Consider the following 23,830-nt stretch of genomic DNA (forward strand, 5'->3'; position numbering starts at 1 on the left):
ATGAGGATGTCATGGAAAGTGACCTAATACGCTTTCGTCTTTCTAAGCAACAGGCCGGGAATAGCGTTTACTTAATATCCGCCGCCCGGCATACAGGTCAGGAAAAACTGCATCTCACAGATTGCGAAAATCCATGCGCGTACCACAGCAGGCGACTGGTGGCTCATCCTGCAGCCCGGGTAACGTTGGCGTTGTCGATTGCTCAACAGACAGAATAATATACAACCACTCGAGGGAATTGAATCGCAAACCATTTTCGTACAAAACCTCTGCTAAAATTTGTACACGTTTGAAATAGACCAGTAATGTCTCTATATACACGACACGAAGTATAAAATCAATGCTTGATGTTGACTTTATACACACCGTTTTATACATGTATATCAGATTTTCTCTTATGAGTTCAGAAAGACTGGAAGAATGCAAAGAAATATCTTGATTTTTTTACCTTGACTCGAAAGTTTAATCTATTGAAAATCAGGAACAACTAATGTAACTATGAAATGTTGGTGAAATCGTGGAATCAGTTTAAAAAGAAGTCTTTTAGTCGTTGATATTAAAGCAAGAAGATCTATTAAACTCAAAATTGGCGTCGAAAGAAAGATCATTCACTGGTCGTCTTGTCTTTCGTTCATTAGCTTCTATTTCCTTGCCCGGCACTTCGAGGCTTACTTTAGACTAGTTTTCGCACAGAGAAAAGCAATGGGAGGCATGATGGTTTCGACACACGCAAGCTCAGTTCAGAGAAGTTGTCAGAGAACATTAGATCGTGCGACCAGAGATGGAGACTGTAGCACTGAAGAAGTCAGGTTGATAAAGACACTGTATTATTGGATCAATGATTTGTTGACCCAGTGATGAGGTCATGTAGCTAACAACAGTGATAAATTGTTGCGATCTAGATCGACATTTTGCCTAATTTCGCTAAAAGCTGTTTTGACATTTACAAACTTATGGGATATAAACAGCGATAAAACATGCTTTTTGTCATGACCATCCAGCAGCAACTGGTTCATCTGAGCACATGTTGTGAATGCAATTTCTACCTCCTCGTTATCTGCCGTATCTGTCCTGCGTTCGACCCTGGTGATTTTCTGCCTGACTCTCTTATGTTATGTTAGCAATAGATGACTTTATCAACTGACGGTGGCCTGTATCAGTGACGCTTACAGTTAGGCTCACTATTAGCTGTAGCCTCGCTTGAATAGTTCCCTAGCATTTCGCTGCATTGCGCTCCTCATAAACCGGAAAACCAATCGGAATGAGATCGATCCCAGTCCAACCTAGATTTGTTTTTACAATCTATCAATTTGGCCCGATTGTTGAAGCGAGCACGTCGCTTATCGTATGTGATTGACACACGGTAATAGAAGATGGGCGTCCGGCAAATATTTCCCAAAATGGCGCCCACTAATGGTTGCTGTTGGACACGTGTTTGCGTCTGGGGTTATGAGCCCTGAAACCCGAGTGTATGAAATGTTGGCACGCTAGGGCCGCATTATTTCCAATGCTATTTACAAGTAGGACAGGGTGATATGCTAGTTATGTGTTGATTGTTGTGAGTGATTGTTTCCTTTGCCCATTGATCGAGTGCCATAGTCGAGTGGTCTTCCTGACACTTCAAGCCCGACTCACACCCTGGCCATCTGTAGCCTCAGTAAATGCTGGATCACGATCTCAGATCATGGCTATATCTCGGTGTCATGGAGACGCAGATTCGAAATAGCCAGTCAAGGAAACTAAGTGTATCTCATTGTGTTTACTCCACATGATTAGGAGTTGAAACGTTAACGATGCTTCGTTATTATTGTTATGATGATTAATGCAGCGAATTCGGAATATGAGATGCTTGGAGTTCATATCCACAACGGTACTAACGACATTGTACAAATTCGACAGCACTGCCCATATTGTACAAACTACAGTTAATAACCAACAGGATGCAATCATGTCACGAAGGTGTAAGAGTCATTCCTAACGTACTGATAGAATGGTTCTGTGATATTGAAGAAGACACATTTAATCTGTTTGCAAAACAAAAGTTGTTATTATCTCCCGCCCAGACGAGGTTTTGCGGGGAATATACAAAGGGAATTCGTCTATTTGTTCGTCATATTTCGTTTCAGAAGCATAATTTATAAACCGTTCGGTATTGTTTCATAAAACTGTGTATGCTCTTAACTCGCGCCTTTGCTTATTTAGGATTTAGTATAAATTGTTGTAATTTGCATGTCCAGTGCAAGAGGCTGTTCAAATGAAGGTAGATTTCTGTTTCACAGCGTAACTCAATATTAAACTGTATGATACTTTGTGAGATACTAGTTATGCCCATCACACATGCGCATAACAGGTGAATTTTAGAGTTTTCTAAATTATTTGATTTTGTGATTCTAAAATACGAATAATTTGGACTTAGGTTCGAATGAGGGTATCACTTTGCGAAGCATAACTTGTAATAAGAAACGTCAAAGCCAGATAATAATCAGTCTGGATTATCAGTCGTAATAAATTTCATTGGGCGTAAAAGGCAAAATAGCGTTGAAAATTATATGAATGAATCACTGAAAATCAGTGAGTGTCACCTGGTGTAAATGTTTGTTGCCTTAAGCCGCACAGCGGTACTCCTGTCATACGACAACTATATTTATTTATATTCAATTATTCTGGGTGAAGTTTTGTAAGGGAAGCATGCATCATGCCACTTTCTCGGGATTCTGAATTAAAACTGGTCCCAGCGACCGATGTTTTTGTTTCGCCTACGTGGATTGCGCAGTTAGACTTGGATGCTTGGTGACATCGTACACAACGGTGGAACGTTGAGCATATTGTGCATATTAAACAAGCAAAGCAAACACAGCATCATATTACATTCAACGTTTAATTCTTTTGATGTTTTGAAAACTTTATATCACAAAGATTACTATTACGAAAAGCTGTGTCTATGGAAAAGCACTATTACTAGTCCATGTCATTGGGAAGCATTAAAATTTTAATGAAAATTGTGATTAATTTGATTTAGTCATTTGTCATAATATTAGTTGTACACACAAGCTTTAGGAATATTTTTGTGGTTTCATGCACATATTTTAAAGGGCATGGGGAATCGACAACTTTTATTTCTTGTTGTTTCTGTTTCAGCATGTTTTCCATAACTGTTATAATAGATGAATCCCAGAATTCTTTATCGGGATATTTCGAAAAGAAATATTATCTGTTAAGGCAATGTTGTCAACCAAAGTGGACTCTTCAGATAATACCAGGACATGGGGAGACATACATTCACAATAACTTGAACACTTCACATGTCGAGAGCTGGAACCTTGGTAATAGATCTAAGCGTGTATGCGTGGAGCTTGGGGTATTTACAAAAGCTGGGCCATTTGTAACTGTTGGGCACGAAACTTCCAGTCATATATTCACACAGTGACACAACTTCCAACAAGTGGAACGTATGCTTACGTGATACATAAGTGAATATATGGCCAACATGGGATCAACATTAGTCTCAAATATTAAATTAGTTCACATATTGCTTTCTCAAGTATCCCATATACATTTCAATAGACGACTTCTGTTGTTGAACATAGACTTAGATACTGGGCTGAAATCAACGAGATGTTATCGGAATCCAAAGCTGGATTTAGAGAGGATCATTCAACAACTGATAATATTTTTTTTTTGCAGGCGTTGTGTCAAAAGTATTTAAGAAAACCAAAACATCGCCTTTATGCCGCCTTTATAGATTTTAGAAAGGCGTTCGATTTTGTTGATTGAAAGAAACTGTTTTTTGTACTTCTCCAAAAAGGCGTTTTTGGTAAAATGCATAAAATTATTGAAAATATGTATAAAAATGTTTGTGCATGTGTGGAGATAAGTAATAGCAGATCGGATGTTTTTAACACCTCTTGTGGTGTAAGACAGGGCTATATGTTGAGCCCATTATTGTTTATCCTCTTTATTAATCGATTAGTGTCTGAAATTGAGGCAAGTGAATGCCGGGGCATTTTTGTAAGTGAAGTTATTGAGACAATTAAGCTGCTGCTCTTTGCAGATGATGTTGTCCTACTTGCAGACTCCGTGATAGAATTGCAAAGAAAATTAGATATATTAGAATTATTTTGCAATAAATGGGCAATGGAGGTAAATATGGAAAAATCAAATATTATTGTTTCAGAAACGGTGGGTATCTAAAAAAATGGAAAAATGGTTTTATAAATCTATGGAAATGTCAGCAACTTCACATTATAAATACCTGGGCATTATATTTTCTTCCAGGTTAATCTGGTCTAAAGCTTGTGAGACTATTTCATTACAAGCTAGAAAGTCGTGTTTTCCGTTATTTCAACTTATGAAAACTTATCCAGATATATCTTTGAAGACTATTGTTGCTTTGTTTGATTCAAAAATTGCACCCATTCTATATTATGGCAGTGTAATTTGGGGATATGCATACAGAGGATCTATAGAAAGAGTACAAAGTTTATTTTTTAAAAGATTTTTGAAACTGGGAAAACGAGCACCTTCAAGTGCCGTTTTGGGCGAAGTTGGCCGTTATAACCTATGTATAAATTATTTTAGTAGGTGTCTAAAATATTGGTGTAGACTTATTCGTATGAATCCGAAGCGTTATCCCTATGCCTGTTATAAAATGTTACAGTCACATGATGCGATTGGGGCTTTGAACTGGGTTTCACATGTCAGGATGTTGTTTTATCAAACAGGTTTTGCTTATGTCTGGATTGCTCAGGATTGTGGAAACACGAAGGGTTTCATAACTATGTTTAAACAGAGATGTGTAGATATGGAGATACAGAAATGGTTTCAAAAGATTACCAGCTCACATTTCCTGTCACATTATAATCCATGCAAGTCATTACTAGCGCCAGAGATGTATATCACATCGGGTGTTTTAGATAAAGACTTGATCTGTGTATTAGCTAAGTTCCGCACTCTTTCGCATAGTTTGAAAATAAAAAAAACTGCGTTATAGTAAAAATAATGCGAAAACAAATGTTGACCAGCTGATGCTATACTGTGACCAGTGTGGTGAATTAGTTGTTGAGGACGCGTACCATTTTGTACTAGTCTGTTCATACTAAAAGCAAAGTAGAAATACATTTATTCCACAATATTACCATAAACATCCTTCTCGTCAAAAAATAATTGAACTAATGTCCTCTACAACATATTCAACAATCAAAGGTCTTGCTTTGTACCTAAAGAGAAATTTGAAAAACACAAGAAACAAACAAACATAATTATGTATTATGTATTACGTCACATATCATGAAAACATTGTAAGTCAACTGTGTGAGATCCACAAATAAATTAGATGTAAATGTATTGTACTCTGGGCCACGAGGCCTCCAATACTGAAATAAAGAATCTTGAAAAAAAAGTGATTGATGAGTCCACAAATGCACTTAGTAAAATTAGTTAAACATTTGGTCGATCCATTATTAGACCATACCATGATCATGGTGATCCAGCAGCAGTATTTTAATATTAAACATCATCTTTCCAATGCTAAACATCATCATTCCCATATTAAACATCATCTTTCCAATGCTAAACATCATCATTCCCATATTAAACATCACCATTCCAATGCTAAACATCATCATTCCCATATTAAACATCTCCATTCCAATGCCAAACATCATCATTCCCATATTAAACATCCCCATTCCAATGCTAAACATCATCATTCCCATATTAAACATCACCATTCCAATGATAAACATCATCATTCCCATATTAAACATCACCATTCCAATGATAAACATCATCTTTCCAAAATTAAACATTATCTTTCCAATGCTAAACATCATCTTTCCGATACTAAACATCATCATTTCAATGCTTAACATCAACATTCCCATATTAAACATCACCATTCCAATGCAAAAACATCATCATTCCCATATTAAACATCACCATTCCAATGCTAAACACCATCATTCCCATATATTAAACATCCCCATTCCAATGCTAAACACCATAATTCCCATATTAAACATCCCCATTCCAATGCTAAACATCATCATTCCAATATTTAATATCATAGATTCAATGGAGAAACAACTATAATCATTATTATTTACATTGAAAACCAGATCAGTCCATTGTTGGCCTTTAACGTTTCTAATCTTCTTCTGGTAATGAACGCACAAACACGAATATATATTATCATTATGGATCCCCGCATAGACCTTGTAATTGATTCTCTGAGCTCTTTAAAGAGTAACAAAAATACAAACAAAATGTGCGCCATCATATTTCTCCTGTGCTTTAAGGACGAGCAATATATTGCTTACACAATTACGTTACTTAGGTTCTCAGTTAAATTATGACGTATTTAGAATTGGTTTATTAGGCATCCCTGACTGTCATTGTAGTTCTCCGTGTGAAAACGATTATCAGTTACTTAAAAGAATGTCCACCTTATCAAACTGCAAGGAATATAATGTTTCATAACATAACTGAAATTTGTAAAAACAAACTAGTCCCTGATATAGTATTGTTGTTAAACGGGAGCTCACAACTCCTGAAGTTTCTCTCTGTCTTTTGTACGTGTTTCAATTGTTATGCTGAATAAAAGCTAATCATGTAAATATTATGAAAGAGGCATATCTTAGTTTTGAAAACGTGTGCCCAATCCCTTTCCTTGTGATAAAATATGTCTAAATCAATTTGGTTATCTTAAATGCAATTACTAGTTCTTAAATAGTATGTCTACGGGCTCATATACTTTTAGTATAATTGTTATAAACCCTACATATTAAGCATATGAGAGTTGTCATTCACTGTAAGTTGTTTTTTTAATGAATGCAAATTTGTATGACAGGTGGGAGCGAGATCAAAGGAAGCACTCGTCATTTACATTGTGCCTTTAAATTTTAGCATCATTCTACATGTACAAGGCCATAGCAATCCAAATTACTCGCTAACAGTGGCCGTCGATCTGCCAGACACTGTCGCATCTTTCGTATGACAACTCTAGTTTCGAGGATATATGTGCCGTTAATGCTACTTTTTTCTGAAAGTCAAATTAACTCCCATGCGAATCTCGATGTCAGTTGTAAATCTCGCAGTGGCTGGTCCCTTTATGACATTAATTATATAGTAAGCGTAAAGTAAGATATTTCCGACAGTAGGTAAACTGTAAAGTAAGATATTTCCGACAGTAAGTAAGCCGTAAAGTAAGATATTTCCGACAGTACGTCAACTGTAAAGTGAAATATTGCCGACATTAATTATATGTAAACTGCAAATTAAGATATTTACGACAGTAAGTAAACTGTAAAGTAAGATATTTCCGAAAGCACGTGAACTGTAAAGTGAAATATTTCCGACATAAATTATATGTAATATGTAAAGTAAGATATTTAAGACAATAAGTAAACTGTAAAGTAAGATATTTCCGACAGCACGTGAACTGTAAAGTGAAATATTTACGACATTGATTACATGGAAACCGTAAAGTAAGATATTTCCGACAATAAGTAAACTGTAAAGTGAAATATTGCCGACATTAATTATATGTAAACTCTAAAGTAAGATATTTCCGACAGTAAGTTAACTGTAAAGTGAAACATTTCCGACATCAAAGTATATGTAAAAGTTAATTACAAGATTACTGTCTGTTAATAGATGCTTGTTAAGCCCCGATTTTTATAGATGGATAACGAAAGCTCATCACAAAATTTTACATGACTATTGACAAAATAATTCTTATGCGTGGAGGTTCGTTAAGTACATAAAACATGCGTTCTTTGTGAGAGAACTCTAATGTGCGCAACTAAGACCTAAGACGATAATTATTATCAGCCTATAGTTCTTACAGTCCTGCCGACATATCGTAAGAAAGTCGGCTTAGGTCAAGATTGCCCATGTTAGAATAATAAGCATCATTTGTACTCATTATTGACCATTCTTGACGATGTTGCAAAATTAACATATCTTACAACTCAGAAAGTGCTCTTCTAAATACGGTGATACGTCATACGAATGCGTGTTACCATGACAATGATATAATATTATATTGATGTCGTAATATTCTCTCTAAACAGCAAATCTCTTCTCTAAAGCTTAATATCTCACTAATATAACATCCAACGTTTAAATTGGAAGTAACAATGTTACAACACTATATTTTGAAGTAAAACATACGTTGAATCACGTGATTTCTTCATTGTAAACATATATTGTTGTTTCAGGATTTGCTCAAGACGACCGAGTTATCGACGAAACACCAATAACTGTTAAGGTCATTTCCGGATCAACCGCCATTTTGCCTTGCACCGTTGACCCTAAATATACAGAGAGCTATGGCGACCAGTACAGCGTAAGTATTTTCACTCTTAATGATATTTATGTCTGGACAGAACGTCATTAGTTTTTTTTTCCAAATAACAATATCAGTTAAATTATCTTTCACGGACACAGTACTTAAAGATGTCCATTCTACTGTTTATTACCAAACAGGGTCGCTCATTATAAGTTACGAGACCTGTAATTTTAATGCTCCAGCTAAACGAGGAAAGACATAAAGATTGTTAAGTACAAAGGGTTTTACTTTGATCGTTCGATGCCTTTGCCTCGTGAACAAAATGTGCGGAAATCCAACTTGTTAAGATCTATGATTTCAGTTTAGTAATCAGAGAATTCATCAGCTTCCCTAGATGTCCCAGACTGGTGAGCTTTTTTCATTGCGCAACACTAATTCGTCATGCAAACGTAATTTTGTTAAAATAGAAATATATGTCTTATAAACTCAGATTACTGGAATAACATAATGTAAAATATGGAGATGAAGCATACCACACTGCAAACAGATTCATGACCCGATGCGAAAGGGGAGCATGATAGAAATGTATATGAGGCACTGTCAAAAGGAGCGATGAAACAAACACGAAGCATTCCTAATAAAAGGTATTAATGAGATACCCAAATATGATGAGAGGCAAATCATAATACTAATAGGAACCCATGTGGTAGACTTGGGGGATACCAAACTACGTAAATTTTCATTATATCAGAACCGTCTTTAGTGTGATCAGGAAACATCCCAACGCATTATCTTTTATTTTTGCAAAACTGTTTGGAAAATCCACTAACTGGAGGCAGATACGTCATGAAAGTAACATTATGGTCCCCCTGGAATTCTAATGGACATATACCTTAATGTGCATGTGTAGAGCCTCAAATTGGCGTACCTTCTTCATACACGATATTGTTGTCCATAATTGTATTAAAGTCAAACTTTGTGATTTGTGAAGTATCATATACAGGTTATACTCGATAAGCAATCAATGATATAGATGTTAACCATTCGATTTAAAAGCTGTACTTACTAATATTTTATCCATCATATAAGTAGACACCTGACAATAAAGAATCGGATACAATGTTGATGACAAGACTGACAGATTCAGATCTATCAAACGTACACAGATATGATATGTTTCCTTCACCCGCGGCATGTTTCTTATACTTTAGATCACTTCCTCGTCCGTGTCCCTGATTAGCAATGTTCAGATCAGATCATGTTATCACAAGCCAAAGTACGACTTGACTTCGAGTACTTTGACAAAGAAGAGAGTTATATTTGTGTGAAAACCCTAAATAAATTAGTATATTCGTGTACCTAAGGACAATGCTAGTATTTATTCAATCCGTCACTTGATATCAAACCAGGCGTCAGAGTTTAGGTTCGTTTTTAGCAAAACAGCAACCGCGCGATTAATATATTATTTCTACATGTGTTGTTTGAATATTTCTGTATATCGATTGGGAAAGCTGCAATTTGATTGCTTTCGGTGTTGCTCTAAATCCCCTTTATTGTAAACCCAAATGATCCCTGCCGGGCGGACATATTGAGCACGACATTGTCTATATGTCAATATTTTGATTCAACAGTATTCAAACACATTAGTGAGATTAATTGCTTGTTGGCTTCGCTTTAAAATATTTCTTTAGCAGTGAACCATCGAATGTCAATGTTTGTGAATTAAAAATTATAAACTTCAGTGTGATTTTCTTCCTCATCTCCATGTCCTAATATTGGAACACATTTGAAATTTTAAAAAATTGACAATCACGCGCTTTTGATGTTCCTATAACATTGTGTTTATGAAACGAGTAAATATAAATATTCCTCTCCACTTGTAACATTGAGTCTGCGTGAAGTTTAAGGCATATATTTTCAGTCGAAGATTTCCTTGCGACTGTCAAATGCCAGGAAATAGTTATTATATCATTACATGTATTTATTATTGTGAGAAATGTTAAAGATTCGTCTTCTCATTAACCACGGGGCACGGGGCACGGGTCCGCGAAAGGCGAATCTTTAATAACATGGTTTGTTCCTGCAGGTGTTATGGCAAGTCCCCACACAGACTGTAATCAGTGTCCGGGAAAGGCGGGTCTTTAATAACGTGGTTTGTTCCTGCAGGTGTTATGGCAAGTCCCCACACAGACTGTAATCAGTGTCCGGGACAGGCTGGTCTTTAATAACGTGTTTTCTTCCTGCAGGTGTTATGGCAGAACACCATACTTACTTTCATCAGTGTCCTGGAAAGGCGGGTCTTTAATCACGTGGTTTGTTCCTGCAGGTGTTATGGCAGAACCCCACACAGACTGTAATCAGTGTCCGGGAAAGGCGGGTCTTTAATAACGTGGTTTGTTCCTGCAGGTGTTATGGCAAGTCCCCACACAGACTGTAATCAGTGTCCGGGAAAGGCTGGTCTTTAATAACGTGTTTTCTTCCTGCAGGTGTTATGGCAGAACACCATACTTACTTTCATCAGTGTCCTGGAAAGGCGGGTCTTTAATCACGTGGTTTGTTCCTGCAGGTGTTATGGCAGAACCCGACACAGACTGTAATCAGTGTCCGGGACAGGCTGGTCTTTAATAACGTGGTTTCTTCATGCAGGTCTTATGGCAGAACTCCACACAGACTGTAATGAGTGTCCGAGAAAGGCGGGTCTTTAATAAGGTTGTTTGTTCCTGCAGGTGTTATGGCAGAACCCAATACAGACTGTAATCAGTGTCCGAGACAGGCGAGTCTTAACTGATATGAGGATCAGCGTTGAGAGACCCTTTCTTAGCGACTGGAACCTCCACATAAGGAATGTTTCGGTGACAGACAAAGGGGAATACAAGTGTCAAATAAACACAGACCCTGTTAGATCAAAAAGGGTGAAGCTAGTTGTCCAGGGTAAGTGATGTACAGTGCCAGAGTGAGTGAGTGAGTACGGGTTTGTAAACATTGTTCAGTCATACCATGACATTTTGTGAAAGTCGTTTGAAACGAAGGCGCTATATCTTTCGTCCATCAGTCCATCCTTCTATTGTAAACATGTGTTCCAGCTGCCCTTAACCGGCATTGTCTATCATGTTGAATGTTAACCTAGATGATTTCAGTTTTAGGGCCGACTTTTTGAAACCAAACGATTTTTTTGGTAATGTATAGTTATGAAATGTGATATTGTAAGATCATGAACGATATAATTTTGTGGACGTATTTGGCGTCTATTTCAACTCAGAAATTTCCCTCCTCATGGTCGTTATGGCAATTCTGTTTTGCCTCCCAAAAAACAATACTTGCCGGTGAATTAAGATGGGCTACAGAGCCCAATGTCCATATGATTAATGTAGGAAACAACTATTTTGACACAGGCCGAAAAAGGTAAACAGTCTTCTGAAACGTAGACAAGTACAGTGCTTCCCGATCATCATATACAGGACTTGAAACAGCAACTTCCATGGTGGATAATATTCACGTCTCTGGGATGCCGCCCGAATGTATTCATAAAACCTTGGGGTTGTTTTCTTAATTAATCTAAAAATGTAGAGCATACATGTTTTGAAACCGCCAGAACACCCGCCCCCAGTGTTTCAGTTACAGAGCCATCGAACTCCCTGATGTAATTACATAGATGCAGTGAACACTATTTAACTTCCTTTTTCAGCACATTTTTACTGTTGTTATTTTTTATTTCAAGTCGATATGAAAATTGATTTTAGTTTATTTTTATGAAGTGTAATTCTTTGCCTGTTCAAGCAAATTACAGCAGAACTTCACCTGGGGCACATATGTATTCCCTCGTGATAAGCAAGAAAACAACTGAAAGTGAATTGTTTCATTGCAGTATCTGATCATTTTGTTATGATGCTGAGCAAAACACTCAGTTGCAGCATTACAGTAAACATTCACTTTACAGTAAAGTGTGCCATACAGTATGTTTCCCTTCAAAGTATGGTCGATCTATGTGGTTCAATGTAATAAAAGATTCAAGCAGCGACGGAAATCTTTTTTGAGAGGCATCTTGTTTAATGGCTACATGATAACTTCTTCGAGGTCGTGATCTTTGAAACCTGCGCCTTGCCAATGCCATGTTAGACTGTTGAATCTTCACTACATCACAACATCTCCATTACCAGATGTCTATAGCATCAATAAAATGTAACTATTTGACATGGTCAGTATCGAAAGACAACTGGTAGACGGTAAACCGTTGACTGCATGTGTGAGAATACTAGGACACAGTGGGTAGACGGCAAACGTTGACTGCATGATACAGAACAGTGGGACACAGTAGGTAGACGCCAAAACTTCGTATCTGAGTACAATGGCGCAGTATGTAGTCAGCTTACCGTTGACTGCATATCTGAGAATAGTAAAGCAGTGCACACATGTTTCACCATCAGTTCAACCTATCACATGACAAGATCATACCATCATTCGATAGGAATCCGGAACAAGTTTTGGTACTGATGTCATTCTGTTTCAATTATATAATCTGGTGTAAAATGTGTTTCTATATAACATCATAACGTCATGAAAAACATCCACATTATCGCGCTCACTGGTTGTGTTTAACCTCGTGTATCAGCTGCCGTGTATAGTGGAAATATAAATACGTTATTTGTTGCAGTTCCGCCTACTATTATAGACTACACAGAATCCAATGACGTGAAAGCACGGGTGGGTGACCACGTGGAACTCATGTGTAATGCGACGGGGATACCACCTCCTGTTATCACGTGGTACAGGCTGAACGTGTGGGGGTCGAAACTAAGAGAAAGTAAGATAAACAGCAACTCTCTTCATTGTCAGTTGTATTGAAATGCCTTTAAATGAACATGGCACCCAAAATGTTCAACTAAACTGTATAGATTGTCTACTACACAGGATGGAGTATTTTGCATTTAAATAACTTACATACATGTATCTTTTAAAGCTAATATCTATTTGTTTCAGAGGTTGGCAAAGAAGGGAACGTGTTACGTATTCACAACATCACGCAATCCTGTGCCGACACATACGAGTGCCTGGCCAATAACACTGTTCCACCAGTCATGAATAGACAGATTCAAGTCACTGTCGAGTGTGAGTTTCCATTTATGATTTGCCGATGAATATGTCTTTACTGTTATCTGCATCCAAATTAACAGATAGACTTCATGGCGTATGGCTTTTCAAGAATTGCCTTTTCACTTTGTGTGAATTCATATGTGTGTTTGTTGTTTGATGTCAGTCACAATAATGTTATCACAGCGGCCTGTAAATATAATCGAGTTTGAACCAGACATTCCATTGCTTGATATTATGACACGAAGTCACCAAGACTGACAACCCGATCCTTATATCGCATCTTAGTCTGCTTCACATACCCTATAGAAAGATATTAAAAAAGAAGTCCAACTCAAGTCTAAATTGCCTCAGCTCTAGTTAAGGATTGTTCTGGACTCTATTAAGGATTTCGCTGTATTCTGCTGGGGGCCTGTTCTAACCCTGAAATCCCACTGGGCTCACAGGAGAATCAAATTTTTAGAGCGTGGGCCAAACTGTATGAACGCGGAGCTTCCGATTATTATAATATGGTGGAAACACGAATACGTACCTACACCGGAAGCACAACTGTCAAATCGTGTAGTGACACCCTGGACAAGTGACTTAGTTCAAATATGCCTCTGTACACCCAACAGGAAATGGGTACCCGATATGTGAGTTGGATGTAAAAACCTCCTCGCGCCCGTAGGTAGCTTGGGTCGTACAGAATGGAATAACTGGAATGCAAACGGATCCTCTAGTCGGGGAACACATAATACCGCACTTGAGCAGATACTTGTACCTGGATATCTACATTATATAATTATAATAATAATAATAATAATAATAATAATAATAATAATAGAAGGCTTTCTGTTTGGTGCTCAGGACGAGTCACTTCCCACTGGAAACCGTCAATGTGTCATTTTGCATCAAAATGTAAATATGAAATGTAGATTATGTAATGAATTTAATGAGAGTGTCCAACACATTGTCAGTGGATGCCCAGCTTTGGCACAAGTGTAAGATGATGATGAGCCTAACCAGTCTGACTGTGCCAGGATCATCCCAACCCTCTTTGCTGCATTTTTTATTTTAATCTGTAAATAATAATAATAATAATAATAATAATAATAATAATAATAATGAATGTGTCTAGCATGCATCTCTAAGTATAAGTGTATGTCTATTATAGACATGTATCTATGTTTCATATTTCTACCGCGAAGATATATAGATAAGATATTGATAAGATATAGGTTACGCGTTGGAGGTCGCAAGCATAGCTTGTTGTACGAGTCGAATAAATATTGCACTACATATGTACCTCCAAACACAACCCCAAACATATATTTACCCTCCATTATTCACGGTGGTATATATCACAATGTACCGTTAATGTTTCAATTTCAATTGTCGGAGGCGGCAACCGTGTAAGATTTATATCGGTGCATTATAATGATTTAACAGAGTAAAGAAACAGATCACTCACTTGTTTGTATGTACTTTATGGTGTTAGCCGCCAATTTGAAACTCTCAGTGGCTTTGTATTCTGCCTATCTACGTTCTCGATGATATATGTCATCAAAACTCCATGTTTGTCATATGTTAGCCTTATGATATCGGGTGTAAATAAAGGATAATCTATTTATCTATCTAACCCTGCTCATCTTATCCATGCGCTCCTCCTGTTGCAGATCCTCCTCAAATTCGCCTGCTCAATTCAAGGATAAGTCAGATGGTTGGCAAGGAGACTATTTTGGAATGTATAATCAGTGCCTCGCCCCTAGGTGTTACATCATGGACAAGGAACAACAAGCGTCTCTCAAACAATATCAAATATGAGCTCGATCTTTACAACGACGGCCAGGACAAGATAACACTCAGTCTTCGGATAGCTCACATAGACCGCTCAGATTTCGGGGAATACGTCTGTGAGGCCTCCAACAGTTTAGGAAAAACAAAAGCTATCATGAAGCTTGTAGGTATGCTGTGGACCATGTCTTTGTTTGGTGTCATAATGATCAGCTTATATATAAACTGACTGCTTCAGCCCCTTCCACTATCGCCCCCACTTCGACTACTTTTACAACTACCACCGTTACAATGTCGACTACTTGTAAAATTAAAGTTACTACCACTGCGAGGTGTTTACTACTTCTACTGCAACTGCAATTTTACCGCGGCTACTGTCAGACAGTAAACATGAACTGGATTCACTTCAGCTGCTTTCTTTGTGATTTATGCTTCTCAACGTTCACTTATTGAATTGATGCTGTGACTTTGATACTATACGGAATGATATATTTTCAGAGGTATTTCCAGTAACAACAACAACACCTCCTCCGCCAACGACGACGACAATACCTCGTCACATAGTTGTGCTGGAAAACGACAATGATGACCATAAGAGAACGCATGACACAAATAACTGGGATGGCAATAATGCATTCCTGAATGAGAACAAATGGCAAGGGAACAGCTGGAATACAAAAGCACCGGGTAAAAGACCCGTCACGCCAGTGGCCAAAAACAAAGACAGAAAACAACCACTCACGGGTAAGCTTCACATCCCTAGCCTTATTACGCAATATTCACGAGAACTACAGTCGCTGTAAGAACCATTTTAGCTACTGAGATTTGGTTTACGGCACCGTCATCAACTTGCTCTTTGGGGTTTTTGGTGGTGTGTGTGTGTGTGTGTGTGTGTGTGTGTGTGTGCTAGGATTTTTTTATCAGGAATCTCAGGCACACAACAAATCAGATTTCAACATACTGACATGTAGGTAAAATAAATCTCCCTCAGTAAATTGTTCTGTTAAACAAAATTGCCTGGGATATGGGGAACCCCTAATTTCATAGTGTCAGAAAATTTGTCACAATACTGAGTAATGAAAGGGGAAGTGACCTGAATAGTCTACCGCGCTTTTTCTACTAGGTTCCAAGGAATTCCAAAGAAGTATATTTTTTCTCATAAATGTGTCTGTGCTGATATTGAATTCGGAATAACTTCTTTTCCTTTCTGTTCGTGATACTTTTCTGAAAGGTCTACAGGACTTATGGTTAATTGAAATATGACCTTATGGGTAATTGAATAAGAAATACAAGCATACTATTTATTTTTTTAAATCACATTGTTACATTTCGTCTAAAAATGTTGGATGCTGTGTTAGGTGTTCAGTTTTAGTTTCATTTAAAACCTGAAATACATGATAGACATTTGTTAGAAAGTTAACCGAAATAATAAGACGGAGGTCATGTCCACATGCCGGTCTTGACATAGTTTCGACCTACGCTTATTTACTCTGGAAAGTCATTAAAGTCTCTAATAGACATTTAGAAGTTGGAAGAACATAAATACATGGAACTTCCTCTTTTTCCAATCATCGATGTTGGTTTGGAGAATATTAGTTAGTGGTCAGGATGTACAGTTGTCAGGAATTTTTATGAGATTTTCTCAAAGGGCAGATTTCGTGTTTCAACAGAGGTCTTGTGTTCATTTATTCTGGTGAGTACGGTGCGTGAAGTCTCTCCAATATATTTGTGTAAACAGGCGGGTAGGTCCTTTACCGTTTGAGTGTAACGAGGGTGGCACTTATGGCTTGTTTGATCTGAGGATGGTGGTTTGACATGGACTGATGTACTGGTCCGTCTGAGTGAGATTGCGCAAGACGGCAGTGTGGAGGTTGTCATAACTGTTGTCGAATTGTTCATCGATGAAGGGTAATTGGTGGTGGCTTTCTCTTTCCAAGGTGAACTATCTTTGGTGTTATAGGTTGAGGTGGTCCGCTTGGGCTTCGGGGTCCTGGCTTTTGTATGTTAAGCCAGTTTATTCTAAATTAGTCCTAAAGATTTCTGTAATTTGTGGCCATGAATCTGCTGATAAATCTTGCCATTCCATTGAAGTACAAGGTTGTGAAACAGGAGGTGCTGTCTAGGGAATGGGATGCGTCTTACCGGGTTTGTAACTTGCTGTGTAGGATTTTGAAGATTTCTTGCAGAGGTATGTTGTTGAACAGGTCTGCTACATCGTACACCTGTGAGCTTGTTGACAAAAGTACTGTAATTGCTGATGTAGGATTCCCCTTCTTTCCCCAATGATGCTAGCTGACCAAGGTATTTACCTACCCAGTGTGTACTCCACTGAGCTACAATCACATCATCAACCACTATGGCCATCTTGATAGCCTTATTGCTTGTGTCACAATAGCCAGCACCTTGTCATCACGACACACTCAGTGTACTAAGCTGAATCCTCACCTATTTATCCCATTCGCTTCGTCATTATATCGTTATCTTTGTACGTTGATATGCATATGCTATTCATAAAAAGTATCATGTATATCTTCCAACGCCTATCAAATGCTGTAATGTCTTTAAAGAGTAAAGAAGCGCAGTAGCTTTTTCAGGCCGAAAGTAGGTCAAGTCGCATTTATCAAATTCATTATGAAAGGGAGGTAATCCCATAGAACTCAAAATCATGTTTTAAAGATGTATTACAGGAACTGAATTGATACCAATATTGTTCATATTGTTTTAAATATTTCGGCGAAATTATTATATTGTAAACATAATTTGATGAAAAATAGTGCCGTAGTATTGATGCATCGCATCACATGTCTTGTTATACACTATGATATCCCATTTGAAAGCTAGTCGAGTGGCGTTTGAGCTTATCCCGCACGCATGTCCGTTTTCCGTCGTCGTCGGTTAGTTGGTTGGTTTGTTCTTTAACGCCGCACTCAGCAATATTCCAGCTCTATGACGGCAGTCTGTAAATAATCGAGTCTGGACCAGACAATCAAGTGACTGATATCATGAGCATCGATCCACGCATTTGGGATCGATGACATGCATCAATTAAGTCAGGAGCCTGACCACCAAATCATGTTAGTCGCCTCTTATGACAAGCATAGTCGCCTCTCACGGCAAGTATGGGTTGCTGAAGACCTATTCTACCCCGGATCTTCACGGGCCCGTCGTCGTCGGCGGCGATTGCATCTGTAAACATATAACTGAAGCAACACCATAACTGAAGCTTGGCATCTGAAGTCCGTCATATCAAATTGTATCAAAAGTTTAGATATCCTTTTCTGAAACAGCACAGGGCCTATAAGGCTGAAACTTTGTGATAATAATAATATTAGTCCTCGGAAGAAGTCGGCTGGCCTGACAAGTTTGTCCAAGACATGTCAAGCTTTGGCACAAACACAGTATTTTAAGCGACATGATGGAGTGGCTCGATCATTTTATTACCGTCTTCGCCATGCTTGTGGTTTTGACGCAGTGGTCCATCTATGGTACGACCCGGAATATGTAGAGGGCGTCATGGAAAATGATAAATACAATTTTTTTTGGAATAGGCCCGTATACAGCCTCAGACCTAACCAGGCCAACAAATCTGCTCTTGTACATTTTGATAAATCCAATGAAACCATTTATATCATTGAAGTTTCTGTCCCTATTGACACTAATGTGAGTGACAGGATTCGGGAAAAACATAGCAAATATGCGGTCCTCGCTTTCGAAATGACACGCTAGCATCCCAAGTACCAAGTTGCCCGACTATTTTCGGTGCCTTAGGTTTTTTACCTCCCAATCTGTTGACTGACATTGGGATAGTACCCGGGTTTGTTGCCAGGAATACAGCCCTTCGGACAATCTGGGTAATCCTGAAGGCTGCAGTGTTGGGGAGTCTTCACACTTTCAGAAAGGCTCTGGGTGGGTTTGACTAAGCAGCGCTTTCTGGGAGAAGTCACATTCGCTGTCCGGGCTGAGTGTATGGCCCTGGGCCTTACCAGCCTGACTGTGCCAGGATCACCCAAACCCTCTTTGCTGCATTTCTTAATTTTAATATGTAAATAACAATGATATGTCCATTTATATTGCGCTACATCCACCGAGCGTGTCCTTGGCTATTACATGAATCATTCTGGGGGACGGGCGTCAGAATCTTGTATGAAAACAATAAAACAGTTATGCGTTTTGCTGGACTGGCGGTCGTAGTTCGCTGTGAACACATTTATCAACCAGCAAGCACGTGACACAAACTGATCATGTTCCTGGTTCAAGAGTCGTACATTTCGGTCCATAGGACTTGGGCTTCATTGTTGGAATGCACAATCTGTTTTGTGTGTTGGGACGGAGACACCTCTGAGGGGCGTACATTTGCAATATTGATTGTGGTGCTGTACCGTTCACACAATGATTATAGTAGATTAAAATATTTTCAAGACATCTCGTCCACATTAAGAATTTGTGCCATAGATGTTTGTTTAGGTTTTGAATTAATTTGAAAAAGTTTGTTCAAAATTGTAAATAATCTCTTTACAGACACTATTTAGCTCGCTCTCTCTCTCTCTCTATCTCTCTCTCTCTCTCTCTCTCTCTCTCTCTCTCTCTCTCTCTCATAAGGTTAGTATCAATAATTTCTTAGGTTTGCAGATAATGTGTAAATATTACTATTTGCAGTAATGTGTATCCGTGTGTAAAAATGCTAACTACATATCAAGGTGAGCTACAGTGTATTGGTATTTTTTTAAGTTCCGTGAGGTAATGTCTGGCGCTTAATGACACGATGAAAACTTGTACCTGAGGGTAAATGTTAAATTATGTGCATATGGTGTAGTCATAAAGCCTTTTGGCTACAAGATATTGCTTGTAAGTAAGTGCACATTAGAGAAGGTTACAACATGGAAATCGATACATCTCACAAAATTATGAAGGTAGTTTAATGTTTATTTCCACCTGAAGAACTGCAGATTTGACGCTTAAGCCTCAAGCTCACTGAACCATTTTCTCCAAGGCTTAGTCTGTCTAGCATCGACATGACGGCCAGCTTCAACACTGGCACTGATATGCATCTAATTGTAGATTCCTTGACAGTAAAATTCAGGTTGCCTACTTAATAATATTATTTTGGCCTGCGTAGCGTAAACAGTCCGATTAGACCTAACAAGCTGGCATCAGTGTACTCCAGGTAGTGTTGGTATTACAACTGTCAATCATCACCCAAAATAGACATTCTGGTGTAATCCCTGAATCACAAGGTGTCTCTGTTCTCTCCAAGTTTCCAACTGATTTCGCTTTGCATCGGCCTCAAAAATTGACTTGCTCCTGGTGCTTAAGTTCGTTCTGAAAGCGCCTTACTACATCGCCCAAGTGCCCTGACCCATTGCAATATTTTACCGATTGCAATAGAGAAGGACAAAAACACAATGACAGTCATTTAAGACAGAAGCAATTGAGAGGAATTTGTGAAAAAATGCAGTTCAAATGCAATTAGAAAGTGTTCAGATTGAGAATGTGAACAACATATTAAATTCCCGAATGTAGAGCCTGGGTCGATATTGATACATTGTCAGATAATAAATCCAAAGTCAATTAAGGCCGATGATTTGGATTGTAACTTTAGACAAAACCGTCTCAAAATATGCGCTCTGTTTTTAAGGATCATACCTTTGTTAAAATGTTGAGAAAGAGACATAAAAATGAATAGGCGCGTTACAGTGTCAGTTTGGAAGTGTCATCACTCGTCCTTACCTAAAACAATTTAACACCAGGAAATGATTTTCAAATTGAAAATTACACATTACCGTTGACTGATCATACTTTGCGTGTTCTCGAACCGTTTTTCCCTATTATGAGCAAGAATTCTCAGAATATTGTGTGCGCATTTGAAACTTCATGCTCTGTCCTTATCTCTAAAGTTTGTTCAAGGAAATGTCATTACAAAGCTTCAGGAAACAATGCTTGTGACATTAAAGGCACACATGCATATGTCACTTGATCTTTATTTAGAAAGGTTTGATTTGATACTGATGTCTTGCTTTTCTCCTCTTTTCCAGGGGTATTCGGCACAGGGTCGTATAGTGCAGGGGCTAAACGCAGTGCTTCGTCAGTGAGTATTGTCCTAGCAATGATGATGTCAATAGCCTGCAGCTTCAGGCCCAGTGTTTTAAACGCTCAGTGATATTCATTCCCTGCAGACTGTTTGGATACATGGAGAAATGCAAACACATATTCAACGATGTGATCTGGTGACAAGAGTCTGTTGTGGACACCAGCATTGTCGATAGATGTGCGTATCGAGAGACCGTGGTCGTGTGGTGGGGCTGGAGAACAATTCATCCTTCAAGGAACGGCTTTACACATCTTCAATGCAAAGAATATGGGAATCAAATATGATACTTAGAGGGATATCACCATTGCTATCTTGATGTGGATGTGAAGTAAAATATATGATGTCAAACACTATGGTAGCATATACTAAGCTGTGTGTGAATCATTACGTATACACGATGTTTTCTTTCATGAAACACCAGGAAAACTGCAACCAAACACAAACGACAAGGCTACAAATATAGACTATTTCGTTTCACACATTTTAGGCCTCTGCTGATTTTGACTTTGGGTCTTAGATAGACGCACAACGGTGAGGTTATTACTTCTGAAAGCTATTGTAATGTGTGCAAATGTTTGATCGCTCTCGTGCTTTAGCTCTGAGGCACATACGGCATTTGCAGTTATCGAGGATAACGGGTGAACGTAACTGATGTGTGTTGATGTTGAACACAAGAGGAAATGGACCCGTTTGTTATCAGTGATTTTTACTATTGTGGGGCATAAAGTAACATTGTTTGCTCAAAAAAGTATGGAAACTCATGTGTATCAATTATTTGTGTCTGATTTGTAAGGTATGCCCAAGCACAAGATGTTTGACTGGATATTTTGTAAGGGACCCGGTTACAACTGGTTCTATTTCTGACAAGAGATTAAACGCGATTAATAGCTGACCTTGAACAGCAATCAAAATGAATCGGTCCAGACATGTGTAAAAGTTGGATTTGGTTGTATTGTATGTTTGCCTTTCTCCCTATAGAGTACAGCATGAATCCATTCATCCCGAATTCCTTTTTCGACAATCACATGATGCTAGTGAATACTGAAGTCACTGCTGTTTCTATGTATATAGAGCTCTATATAGTTTCATGGAAGTTACGTTTTATTTTCAACACAAACAACCAAATAGAGATGAAGTATTTTTACATATTTGGTAATGTATATTTGTTTAGAGTTGCATTCGGATCATCTTTATGACGCTTTGTTGTTGGTTGGCAAGCACAACCGATATGCCGATTAGTGGGTACTCGAATAGGTATTGAGATGATATTTCCTCTTACTTCATAAATCAACGTGAACTACACACAAACATGTGAAAATGGTCATGACAAAATTACAATTCACCTGGAATGGGCTTGATATTTTTACCCATTGGGCAATCCAAAGTAGCTGGCGTGCTTATCACTCCACGGATATCTCCAACCACTTTAAGTGGAGGCAATATTGGGCTTATGATTTAGTCTTCGGTATTCTCACCTTCCAGTTGTCTTGGATCATATTTTAGAAATCTCAAGTGACCAAATGTACTTAAACGCTGAATATTGTGGCCTACATCAGCTTCTTTTCGAGGAAGAGTTTCACTTTACATTTTTGTCGTAGGCATGTCATCACAGTTTTTTTTGAATACAGCTTAATTTATTTATTGAAAGTGTTATCATCAAATCTAAAAGAAACAAACAAGGCCTCCAATAGTGCTTCACACCATTCTCGATAAAGGCCAGTCAAGGCCATGTGGGTTTCAATGATATTTTCTCTTACTGAAAACGTGTCATTCAATATGATTCATTCAGTACAAGCCAGTAATGTTTTCTATACCTATTGGGTATACACTCAGCCGAATATCTGATTATTGTCATGTTTTCCGTGTTCGGGACCAAGTATATATTCACTCTATGCATGTGTTCAACGATATGTCTGCAGTGGCGTCTAATTTTAAAGTGTGAAACAAGCCTACTTTCTTCATTTTTGTGATAATAAACGTTATTTCAAAATTCACCAAAGTCATAATATTTCAATATGTTCTTTACCTCTGATCTTTACTGTGATTCGCATCTTGGTACGTACATGATATGTTCCTCAGGACACATGTCTAACCTCGTTTGCCAACAGGATGGATTATACTTGGTGGTTTAATGTTTACATGTAACCTGTTGCCTGTTACTAAGTATTTTCAGCACAATTATAACACAACATACATACTATAGATGTGTTCTACTTTGTACATGTATATAGATCGGCTAATATAAAAATGAATGTATTTCATTTGGTTATTTCTGCGAGACCTATCAACTAGAAGTTTAAAGTCTCCTTATGTTTTCGTGGACTGAGATACTTTTTTCCGTAATTTAATGTAAATATTCATTGAGTCATTAAAATGTTACCATATATTAATTCATGTTTTTTTTTATTCTCTATGTTTTGCAAATGCAAATATTTGATGAAAATGTTTGTGATGTAATGAATTGTGTTAAAGTGTTTGCTAACTTTCTAAAGCTTCAAAGGTCAGATGCGAATTGTACTACATACAAAATAGATTCACACATACATTCGTGTATATCAGCGGGTGTTTGATTGTGTAGAACGATATCG

At 38.0% G+C, this 23,830-nt stretch overlaps 1 protein-coding gene across 1 annotated transcript in view; it reads left to right on the plus strand.

The window, feature by feature from the left end:
• Positions 1-23,581, plus strand: part of LOC139464874 (limbic system-associated membrane protein-like) — a 49,274-nt gene extending 25,693 nt beyond the window's left edge. Inside the window, exons 2-8 of the mRNA XM_071246441.1 lie at positions 8,220-8,347; positions 11,017-11,221; positions 12,942-13,091; positions 13,268-13,396; positions 15,037-15,324; positions 15,653-15,898; positions 21,187-23,581. Coding sequence (XP_071102542.1) covers positions 8,220-8,347; positions 11,017-11,221; positions 12,942-13,091; positions 13,268-13,396; positions 15,037-15,324; positions 15,653-15,898; positions 21,187-21,311 — 1,271 coding nt within the window. The 3' untranslated portion in view covers positions 21,312-23,581. The remainder of the gene's footprint in view (positions 1-8,219; positions 8,348-11,016; positions 11,222-12,941; positions 13,092-13,267; positions 13,397-15,036; positions 15,325-15,652; positions 15,899-21,186) is intronic.
• The last annotated feature ends 249 nt before the right edge of the window (positions 23,582-23,830 follow it).

The sequence above is a fragment of the Haliotis cracherodii genome, unplaced genomic scaffold (assembly GCF_022045235.1).
Source record: "Haliotis cracherodii isolate W230 unplaced genomic scaffold, xgHalCrac1.p SCAF_1, whole genome shotgun sequence".
Lineage (NCBI taxonomy): Eukaryota > Metazoa > Mollusca > Gastropoda > Lepetellida > Haliotidae > Haliotis > Haliotis cracherodii.